Source organism: Chinchilla lanigera, unplaced genomic scaffold (genome assembly GCF_000276665.1).
Source record: "Chinchilla lanigera isolate Chin_1 unplaced genomic scaffold, ChiLan1.0 scaffold00054, whole genome shotgun sequence".
In the NCBI taxonomy this organism is placed as follows: domain Eukaryota; kingdom Metazoa; phylum Chordata; class Mammalia; order Rodentia; family Chinchillidae; genus Chinchilla; species Chinchilla lanigera.
In genome coordinates, this window is record NW_004955455.1 from 8676208 (window position 1) to 8687273 (window position 11066).

The 11066-nt window shown below is 50.9% G+C and overlaps 1 protein-coding gene across 2 annotated transcripts in view; it reads right to left on the minus strand.

Annotated features, from left to right (window-relative positions):
* Positions 1-4850: 4850 nt before the first annotated feature.
* Tchp (trichoplein, keratin filament binding) overlaps positions 4851-11066 on the minus strand; it is a 15939-nt gene continuing 9723 nt past the window's right edge. For both annotated transcript variants that reach the window (XM_005396443.2, XM_013520481.1), the window contains 5 exons: positions 9303-9475; positions 8283-8364; positions 7020-7205; positions 6463-6606; positions 4851-5533 (listed from right to left, as the gene is read on the minus strand). In XM_005396443.2, the coding sequence (XP_005396500.1) occupies positions 5501-5533; positions 6463-6606; positions 7020-7205; positions 8283-8364; positions 9303-9475 (618 nt within the window). In that variant the 3' untranslated portion in view covers positions 4851-5500. The remainder of the gene's footprint in view (positions 5534-6462; positions 6607-7019; positions 7206-8282; positions 8365-9302; positions 9476-11066) is intronic.

Here is an 11066-nt window from a genome sequence, read left to right on the forward strand (position 1 = left end):
AAGGGAAGAAAAGTTGGGATCTCACAAACATCAGCCATCCAGACTTTCTCTGAACCATGAAGGACAACAGCCTCTCACAAAAACTATTAGTGGGTAAACATTTAGAAACCACAGAATGTATAGATTCTTGTATTGATCGTATCTGTGCATCTTTGTGAAATAAAAGTTATCACTTGGTGGTATTCTGAAAAAAAAAAGAGCTGAGTAGAATGTGATCTAAGGGTTAAGATAGCAAACAGGACAGGCACATGTGAAGGTGCGAACCCCAAGCTTTTGTCCCATTTTAGTCACCCAGGGCATCTCTGTAGGCTCAGGTGAAAAACTGTTTTCACAGACTGCAAAAGCAGCCTGCAAGCTCCTGCAAAGTAACCCAGGCAACTGTTATCATAACCCTCATTTCAGAGGTGTTAGCTACAGCAAAGCTAGTGGGAAACTAATAGTGTATTGCACAGCTGCATGACCTCCAAAGTTAGTGATTTTTTTTTTTTTTCTTTTTGAGACAGTTTCACTGTGCAGTTCAGGCTGGCCTTGAACTCACTGTGTAGCCCAGGCTGGCCTCAAACTCATAGCAGTCCTCCTGCCTCAGCCTCCCAAGTGCTGGGATTACAGGGGTATGCCACCATGCCTGGCTCAAAATTAGTGATTTTTTTTTTTTTTTTTTTTTTTTTGGTCTTTTTGAGACAGGGGCTCACTATGCAGTTCAGGCTGGCCTTGTGCTCACTTTGTAGCCCAGGCTGGTCTCGAACTCGCAACAATCCTCCTGCCTCAGCCTCCCTAGTGCTGGGATTACAGGCGTGTGCCACCACGCCCAGGAAATTTAGTGATTTTTAAATTGACTAAGAACAAGTTTAGATTTTTTTCCTTGTTAACAATTTCTCATTTCATGCAAACGTGATTTTTCATGGTTTCTGCTCCCGTGGTTTTATCAATTCCTGTGATAGGTCTATAGAAAAGGGCATGCGGACAGAAAAGCAACCCACCCCACCAACAACAGTAATGCTTACCGCACCCAGGGCTTATTTTGTCAGTCCAACTTTCTGTTCCACCGTGACCCATGACGGCTCTGGTGACTGTCTCAGAGCTAGATGAAATTTAGTTTCTTACGATGGGAACCTGTGGTACTAGAGGTACCTCTGGGGCTGGGCAGCACAGTGGTGGGGATGTAGGCGTCCAGACTAGAGCTGCAGTCCCAGGAGACACTGACATGGAGCTGCTACTGGAAGCCAGAGGCCGGCCTCACATCACCTGGCAGGCCTGAAAGGCTGGCACTCCTTACAGAGAGGCCAAAGTACCTAAAGTACCAGCCAAAAGACCCAGAGAAGCTCACTCATATCACCAAGCAGGATCAAGAAATGTCTGGGCCGGGGATGTAGCTCAGCAGCATAAGCGCCTGCCTGGCAAGCACAAGGCCCTGAGTTTGATTCCCGGTACCCCAAAAAAAAAAGAGAAGTGTCTGAACTGGATGGAGCTAGGGTCAGTGGCGCAGCCACTTGGGTCCAGACGCTCAGTTTGCCTCAGCAGCCACAAGTCAGGGGCACGAACTACAGCACTGCCTGGCTCTGGTGCCTCCTACAGGGGAGCCCCTCCTGCCGACCTCTTCCGCCATGAACGTTTCCGTACGGGGTGTTCAAGGGGAAATGAGCAAAACGGAACTGCCACCTTCTGGTGTAGGTAATCAAAATAAGATGAGGAAAAAGTGCTGAAGCAGCACAAAGGCATTGTACACCCTAAAACAACTCTCCCACCAATCTCAGGACTGCTGCAGTGTCACAAGGCGTCTGCTTCCCGCTCCCTTACTCAAGGACATCTGACGTGTGTGAGCTAGAAAGGATATGCAGGGAGGTTTAGAGAAACACAATTATTAAAAGAAGAAACTAGGGGGCTGGGGATTTAGCTCAGCGGCAAAAGCGCCTGCCTGGCAAGCGCAAGGTCGTGAGTTCAGTTCCCGATACCGGAGAAAAACCAAAAAATAAAAAATAAAATAAAATAAAATAAGAGAAGAAACTAGAAGCCAAATATCAACTGGTTTTTCTTTTTGTGGTGCCGGAAATCGAACTCAGGACCTTGTGCTTGCCAGGCAGGCACTTATGCCACTGAGCTATATCCCTGGCCAAGTATCAACTGTGTACAGGAGTGAAGATACAGAGGCTGCTGCACTTACCTGTTTCTAAAACTCACACGCAGTAGACACTACTTAGGTGAGCATCACAGTAGGTCATAAAGAAAACGCCCCTCAAAACGAAGCCATCACTGTGTCAGACTCCCTAACATCAAACTCCTCGTGCCTGAATTCAGTCAAGGGCATCAAGAACTGCTAATGCCTGTGTTTTTAAAGGCATTACAGCGGTCTTTAAAACGCTGCTTTAGGGGCTGGAGATTTAGCTCAGTGGCACAGCGCCTGCCTGGCAAGTGCAAGGTCATGAGTTCGATTCCCATTACCGGAAAAAGAAAAAATAAAATGATGCTTTGTATTTTATGAACACTAAAAACAACCCATAAGCCCAGATGGTGGAAAAAAATATTTATTGTATCCAAAAAGAAATATGGTCACACCTCTGCATTTATCCCACAAGTCTAGCCTCAGCACCATGCGCGACAGCTGGCTCTGCGCCAGCCAGGGACGTCTGCTCAGCCGCAGCTGACTCCAGTGTCTGGCTCCTGTCAGCGTCCCATTCAGTCTGGAACTCGCCCAGGCCTACACCCGGCCTTCCCCAGAGGACGAGTGCCGAACGCAGAGCAGAGAGAAAAGATTTACAGTACTGCAAGAATTACTCGTGTCGCCAGCGCCTTCAACACCGTCCAGTATAAAAGGAACTGACTTTTTTTTTTTTGGTCTTTTTGAGACACGGTCTCCCTGTGCAGTTCAGGCTGGTCTTGAGTTTACTTTGTAGAGAAGCGCTAAATTTAAAAGATAAGTATTTTGGCCCAGGTTAGAGAAGAAATATCTAAGTATATTAGAGAACCAGTGTAACCTAATTTTAATGCTAATAAGGAAGATTGCTGCCAGGCTTCAAACATTAAATATTTATTCAGTAAATAAATGAGTGCCAATTTGCTGGGCACTCTGTCCACATCTATTCTATACTGCAACTCAGTGCTAATAATTTTCTGTAGTTTCCATGGAAATAAGAGGAGAAAAAGCACCATTTTCACAAAAAAAAAAAAAAAAATATAACCTAAGAAACATGCTTAGTCATCGGGCATGGTGTCACACGCTTATAATCCCAGCACTCAGGAGGCTGAGGCAGGAGGATCTTTGCGAGTTCGGGGCCAGCCTGGGCTCCAAAGTGAGCTCAAGGCCAGCCTGAACTGCATAGGGAGACCCTGTCTCAAAAAGACATAAAAAAAAAAAGAAAGAAAGAAACATGACTAATCAAACCAGGCGTGGTGGCTCATACACCTGCAATCCCAGTCTTCTGTGCAGGTTGAAGTTTGAGCCCAGCCTGAGAATTTTGAGACCCCCTGATCCAAAATAATTTTAAAAGGGCTGGGGACATAGTTCATTTCAAAGGCTCTGGATTCAATCCCCAGTACTGGGTGTGTGTGTTGGGTGGGGTGGAAAAAAAACAAAATCTAGTCATATAAATCCAAACTTATAGGAGATGTGCATTAAATCGTAAAAATCTAACCCTAGCAATCCATTCTGCAGCAGAGAGAACTACAGTAACAAAGCCTGGCAGTGCTGCCGGTAAAGCAGGACCTTATTTCACAGTTGGTGAACATCTGAAATGGGAAATACAGATGAGCACACATGAGGAAAGTGGGGCTCAGGATCACATCCAAAGAACTTAAGACGGGAAAATGAAAAACACATTAGGACAGCTGGGCAGCTCAATCTTTTTTTTTTTTAATCTTTTTGAGACAGGGTCTCGCTGTGCAGTTCAGGCTGGCCTTGAGCTCACTTTGTAGCCCAGGCTGGCCTTGAACTCACAAGGATCCTCCCGCCTCAGCCTCCAGAGTGCTGGGATTACAGGTGTGTGCCACCATGCCCGGGTGCTCAATCTGCTTTTATAGCATAACGTAAGGGAAAGGTGATACAGCCCTTATACTCGGGATTTTTAAAAAATAAACTCTAGTTTTTAATAACCATAGAAGAATGCCCTGTAGTGAGCTGTAATTTATTGAGATATGGGATCTTAAATACGATATAATGAAAACTGGAGCCAGGCATGGTAGCACATGCCTGTAATCCCAGCACTCGGGAGGCCGAGGCAGGAGGATTGTTGCAAGTTCGAGACCAGCCTGGGCTACTAAGTGAGCTCAAGGCCAGCCTGAACTGCATAGAGAGACCCTGTCTCAAAAAGACAAAAACAAAAAAACCAAAAAACGAATGAAAACTGGAGCCTCATAAAAAACGAGTCCTCAGAACGTGATTATTGCTGTGGGAACCGTAGGTGTTTGCAGAGATGGATCTGGAACCGCGTCAGGTTAACGCGGGGGAAACTTGGGCCTGCTCCGCTGTTCTGAGACTCATCTGTTCTTCAGGCTCAGCTCCTCCCTTTGGGCATGTAAATCCCTGGGGGCTGCATGTGGCTGAGACTACCCAAGACACCAAGGGTCCCTGCCGTCACATCCTTGCTTCCGAAAGGCTTGCCAACCGGGTCACTTTTTGAGGCTCAGGAGTGTGTTGGCATTACTGCTGTGTTCAGTGCTCCCCGGGAAGTCTAACGAAATTCCTCCTGAGGGAGAAGCCTCATTTCTCACCGCCTTTCTTCCAGAAAGCATCTACAGACCGCCCACCAGACTGAGGGTTCTAATGCAGTCAAATGATTTCCTTCCAGAACAGAGAAGACGGGATCCTTGGGGACTACTAGATAAGTAAACTTGAAATAAACTGCAAGACCTGCAAGTCTGTTTCCAACAGACGAGTTTATTTATTTACTTAAGGGTAGGAAATTTTATGGAGAAAAGGAACAGGGAGTAGGAATATGTCCTAAGAGACAGGAAGGGTCCCCAAGTGGGTTGCCCCACAATAGTTCAAATGGCAATTTTAAAAACTGAAAAATGCGGGCAGGGGCTGTAGCTCAGTGGCAGAGGACTTGCCTAATAGGCACAAAGCTGTGGGCTCAATCCACAGCATTGCGCAAAAAAAAAAAAAAAGCCAGCAAAACAAAACTTCCCGTCCATCTCTAGCCAGTCTTCAGAGGTTGACAATTAAGGGCGAGACGTCAGGAAACCGCACGTCTGTCACGGAATGCAACTGGGACCTTTCAGTGTCCATCTAGAACCCTGCATTGTTTATAAACGCAGGACTGTTAGACAGCATGTAAACATCAGGCTGTAAGGGGCTTGTCTTGGATGACAAAGGCAGGAAAGGGCCATTCTCTGTGCTGCACGAACACAGCACCTCGTCATCTGGCCCGGCCATCAGTGCCTTGATCGCACACCTCACCAAGCACGGCTCAACAGTGCCTGATCGTAAGCAAACACTGCACGGCTGTCTGGTGGCTTTGTGTCAAGGGACTCAGCATCTTTCTCTGTTCTTCCGGTACCAAAGAAGTCAGTCCCAAGCAATTTTGGGATGTCCGTAAGGCTGAGAAAAGAAAGAAACAAAGCCTGATCAGATCAGCAGCCTCTGAAGCACCGGGAGTTGGCCTCATTCTCATTAAGAGCCTAACGCATGGTACAAATGATGACTTTCATGTACAGCTGAAAAAGCTTTCCCGCTAAGCCATACATGAGGCTCTTTATAACTTGCCCTAAGAAGCACCTTCCTATGTGCTCTGTGAAACCCTGAAACCCCGATCCTGAGTCACTCGCTGCTCCACGCTCAAGTGCGGTTAGAAATGCTGTTCCCTGCGCCTCTGAGCCCTCTGTATAGCAGGTGTTAACATTCTACAGCGAACGCGAGACCTGCTCTCTCACTCGGTTCCCTGCTTCCCTGACCGTGACCAGCCGGCCCTCTTTCTCTGCAGCGCATTTTCCTGGAGGCAGCACCCTAGACCACCTCCAGGGGCCCTGGCTAAAGGTGGGCAGAGGCCTCGGGCACTAGCACCCTCAGAAGAAGGGTGATGGCCTCTGCCTCTCCAGCTCCCCGTGGTGCCTTCTGCGGGGGTCACTCAAGTACCTCAAGATACAGGAGGGGAGGAAGGGGCCCGCCAGAGGGGACTGGCCAAGGGGCAGGCAAGCTGGTCTCCGGGCTTCACTGATCAGCAGCTGGGCCAGGCCCACCCTCGCTAGCTGTGGCCACAGCCCTCCTTAGCGTGCTGCTCTTCGTCCTCTAACAGGGCGGACGGGCACACAGCTCACCACCAGTCAGGACTCCGTATCTGCGCTGCAGCAGCGGCCAGAGCAAAAGCGCCTGGAGGACTGACAACGCTCAGCCAGGGCTGGACCAGCCTGTGCTGAGGCTGCCTGCCGGCCCAGCCAGAGAAATCCCAGTGAAGAGCAGCAGGGAAGGACCGGGACGGAAGCAGAGTCAAGCCCAGCGCTGCGGTGGCCTGGGCCCTGGCCAGCGCCTACCTTGGGTCGGTAGCCCTGCTCAGCCATGATGCTGGCCTCCTTCTGGAGCAGGGCGTCGGACAGCTGCTCTGCCTGCCTGGCCTCCTCCTCCTCCGCCGCCGCCTGCTGGTCCGCCTCCCACGCCTGCAGCTGGCGCTCTGCAACCTGGGCACCGAGGACAAAGTTACCTGAGACAAGGCCCAGTGCAGAGTCCTGCCTCTGGGCACAAGGGACGGCTGCAGTGCTCGCTAGGCTGGAGCAAGGGAGCCAAGGGACAGCAACGGCAGGTACCGGAAACGGAAAGGGAACTCGAGACTAGGACAGGCCACGCGGTACTGCTGCAAGCTGGCACGTGTCTGGGAGAACGTCCCGGGTACCCACTGTGGCCCAGTGACCCACTGCGTACAGACGCAGACAGCATAAAGAGCCAAGAGCAGTGCCGGCCCGGCACCCAGCAGAGCTAGGGGACCTGCAGTGGAGTATGCCCCCAGTGAGGAGGGCCCAGGCCCCGGGCAGCACCGCAGAGGCCTCTGGTCCTGCCCCGTGACGACGCGCCTCCGCCCTCAGCCTCAGCGCACCTGGGCCTGCAGCTCCTGCTTCCTGGCCGACTTCAGCTCCTCACACTCCTCTCTCACCCGCCGCGCAGACTCTCTCGCCTCCTCCAGGTTCTGAATCAGCTGCTCCCTGTGTTTTAGGGATTCCTCTTGTGCCCGTCGGTTCTGTTCAATCTTTTCTTGTATTTGTTGTTGCCTCCCTGTCAGAACCTGTCCTCAGCAGACAGGAGAGGGGGATTTCCATTTCAATCACATAGGCTGAGACGGGCTGCAGCTACACCGAGACCCAGCCCAGTGCTCGGCCCCCGGCCGTCACCCACAGGCCAACCGGGACTACTGGACTTGGCCAGTCAATGTTGGCCATGTTCGCCTGTGCGTGAGAGGTGGTCCCCCGAACACACACTAAAGGCTGCTGGGTATTATGGGGAGACGGCCAAGTGCCAACAATGGCAAAGGACTCAACCTGGAATCCCCATGCAGGAACAGAGAACCTTATAAGAAGGAAGCGATACCAGGCATGGTGGCGCATGCCTGTAATCCCAGCACTTGGGAGGCTGAGGCAGGAGGATTATTGTGAGTTCGAGGCCAGCCTGGGCTCCAAAGTGAGCTCAAGGCCAGCCTGAACTATATAACTGAGAACCTGTCTCAAAAAGACAAAAAAAAAACCAAAAACAAAAAAACACCCACAAAGAACAAAGTGAGGCTCCCCCATCAGTGGGTTCCCAAAAAAGGGGGAAAAATCCCACAAGCCTCACAGATGATGATAGGTAGATTCTGGGCTGTCCTCCTGACCTTCTGGATTTACATCTACGGCTGTGTCTGGGATGATGTTCCACCACCAGCCCAGACCACAGCCAAGACTTGGGAACCAGGAGGCCAACAGCTATGCTCTCAGGAGGGGACACACAAAGTGGCCATGATTGGGGGTGTGGGATTTAAATGGGGAAAATCAAAAGCCATGGGGAGAGACAAAAGTAAAAATCAGCAGGTGTGGTGACATACACCTGTAATGCCAGCACCCAGGAGGCTGAGGCAGGAGGATCACTTCCAGTTCAAGGCCAGCCTAGGCTGCATACTGCATTCACAGCCAGCCTGCGTGCTAGGCAAGTGCTCTACAATTTTTACTGTCTCTACCTGGAACCCCTTCCCATAGGCTTATATTCCTTTTACAATGACTTTAAAACCTCTTTTAAAACAACCAGAGAAGACTGCTCCCAGAACACGTGGTGTGATCAGTACGTGACCCCCGACTCCAACACCCACCAGAGCCCCAGCAGCTGGGATTACCTCGCACATCAGTCTGTCCCGCGCGCTCCGCTCCCGGGCCCACTCAGCCTCTCGCTTTTCCCACATCTCCTTGGCCTCCTCCCTGGGTAAACACAGACAGACGACCGGCTCCTTACCACCCCCGACAGCAGGGCGGGAGGCACAGAACACACGGTACGAAGCGCCCCCTCCTGTGGGCCGGTCTTCAAGTAACACGCCTGTGCCGACTTTTGAAGACACGGGTGAGGATGACACTCACAGGTACTGCTATCCAAAGTATCCCCCTTACCTCTTCAGACCTCATCCCCCCACAAAAGCCCACGTGCCAAGCGGCACTGCAGCTGTTGAGCACCGAGGCCGTCGACAGAACCTGAAGAGGAGGACCGCACTGCGCCTGGGCTCCGGCTCCACACACGGCCGAGGTCGCCACTAGCTCTCTCCGGCGCAGCCAGGTGGCCTGCTCCAGTCTCCTTGTCCCACACACCTACCACCTGGCTGGACCAGTAACGACTGTCCGGCACTCAGCACAGTACCCGGCTCAGTAAGACTCACTGTTTACTGCCTGGGACAGGATCACTTCAATCTGCTCATCTAACTCCAGGCAGTGTGCACCTCCAGTCCCAGCTACTCGGGGGACGGAAGCATGAGGATCACCTGAGCTCAGGAGCTCACAGCCAGCCCGGGCAACACAGCAAGACCCTGTCTCAAAAACCATCTTTTTTAAAAGCACCAGGCCGGTTTTCTACAGACCCAAGAAGCATTCAACATCTCCGTAATTTGGAACAATTTCCTTTTACATTTTTAAGATTTTTGATGAACAGATCAGTAGGCTACACCGTAATGATTTCCATCTCAAACAGCTTCCAGGAAACACATCCACAAGCCACACCCATTGCAAAGACAAGCTCCTTGGGAGTCACGGGCTAATTAACAAGGACGAAGCTTCACTAACACAGGTGGCCCTCTCGGTGACCCGAGGGGCATTTCAGGAAACCAAAACAAAGGCCAGGAGCCTGTGAGCAGGCAGCAGCCCCCTCTTACCTCAACAGCACCTGCAGCTCTGCCTCACGCGCCCTCTCCAGCTGCAGCTGCTCCTCGATGACCTGCTTCATGTGGGCTGCGTCCGCCATGGCCTGCTCCCGCCGGGCCACATGGACGCGCTGCTCCTCGTCCTCCTTCTCCAGGAGCGCCTGCAGGATCCGCCTGTCGGCCTCCTAGGGGAGGCGGTGCGGACATGCGAGCCTGCTCCTGCACACACCAGGAAGCGTACTCGGGGCCTCCATGCTCCCGAGACAGGGAGGGAAGGTTCCGACTCTCTCCAGAACAGACCCACGCACGCTGGCTCAGACACTGCGCGGGCTTAGGAGCTTTTCTCTGACTAAAGAGACAGCCCCTCTCCACCACGCTGTGTCCCCCATACCCTTGGACACGTCTGATAGTACGGCTTTTTACAACACACCTTGCAGCAATGCTACAGCTAAAGACATAGACTACAGCGACACAGATGCAGAGATACGTGCACAAACTACTCCCTGCGGCTTTAATGTAAGAGGGAAAAACCAGAAACAACTCAAATGCCAAGATGTCCATTCAGACTGGTCAGTTCAGACCGACCTGTGCGCAGCTACACGACAGACCGTGGGTAACAGTGAGGAAAAGATGTGCTGCGGGGAGGGGGTCGCACATCAGGAACAACAGTGATGCTGCCACCTGGTGGTCTGCTCTGACCAGAGCAGGCAGGGATGGTTGGAAAAATAATGGTTTCAAGTCAGGAGGCTGCTCCTTAAAATAGAAAACAGGAGGGGCTGGGGATTTAGCTCAGCGGCACAGCGCTTGCCTGGCAAGTGCAAGGTCGTGAGTTTGATCCTTGGTACTGGAAAAAAAAAAAAAAAGAAAAGAAAACAGGAGCCAGGCGTGGTGGTCCACCCCTGTAATCCCAGGACTCGGGAGGCTAAGGCAGAAGGATGGTTGTGAGTTTGAGACCAGCCTGGGCTCCAAAGTGAGCTCAAGGCCAGCCTGAACTGCACAGCAAGACCCTGTCTCAAAAAGAAAAAAAAAGGTAACAGGCATGCTGAAAGGATACTTCAAAAATTCAATTCAGGGTTTTTATTGTCTTTTTTTGAGACTGGGTCTCACTATGCAGTTCAGGTTGGACTTGAGTTCACTTTGTAGCCCAGGCCGGTCTCGAACTCACAACGATCCTCCTGCCTCAGCCTCCCGAGTGCTGGGATTATAGGCATGCACCACCACGCCTGACTAAAAATTCCATTTAAATACACAGATTTTACCTTTGCATGAAAGCACATGCCTGTAATCCCAGCACTGTGGGAGGCTGAGGTAGGAGGATCGAAGTTCAAGCCCAACCTGAGCAGCCCACTGACTTAGCAAGACCTTGTCTCAAAGTAAAAAGGGCTGAGGACATAGTTTAGCACAAAGGCCCTGGGTTCAATCCCCTGTACTGTAAGAAACAAGCAAAAACCTAATCTTTTTTAAAATTATAGAGGTACTATTAAATATGCTGAGGAATGCAACTTCAATCACATTTAAAAACCAAAGAGAAGGCAGGTGTAGTGCCACACATCTATAATCCTAGCAATTAGAGGCTGAGGCAGGAGGATGGCTGTGAGTTCAAGGTCAGCTAGAACTACATAGTGAGACCCTGACTTAAAAAAACCCCAAAGAGGCGGCCCTTTACTGTAGGTGCACATCCGTCAATGCATCTAGCAGTTGAAGCACTAAATGTACATCTCTGACAAGGTGGAGAATGCATCAGGAATCTCTTTATGGTTTTTTTTTTTTTTTTTT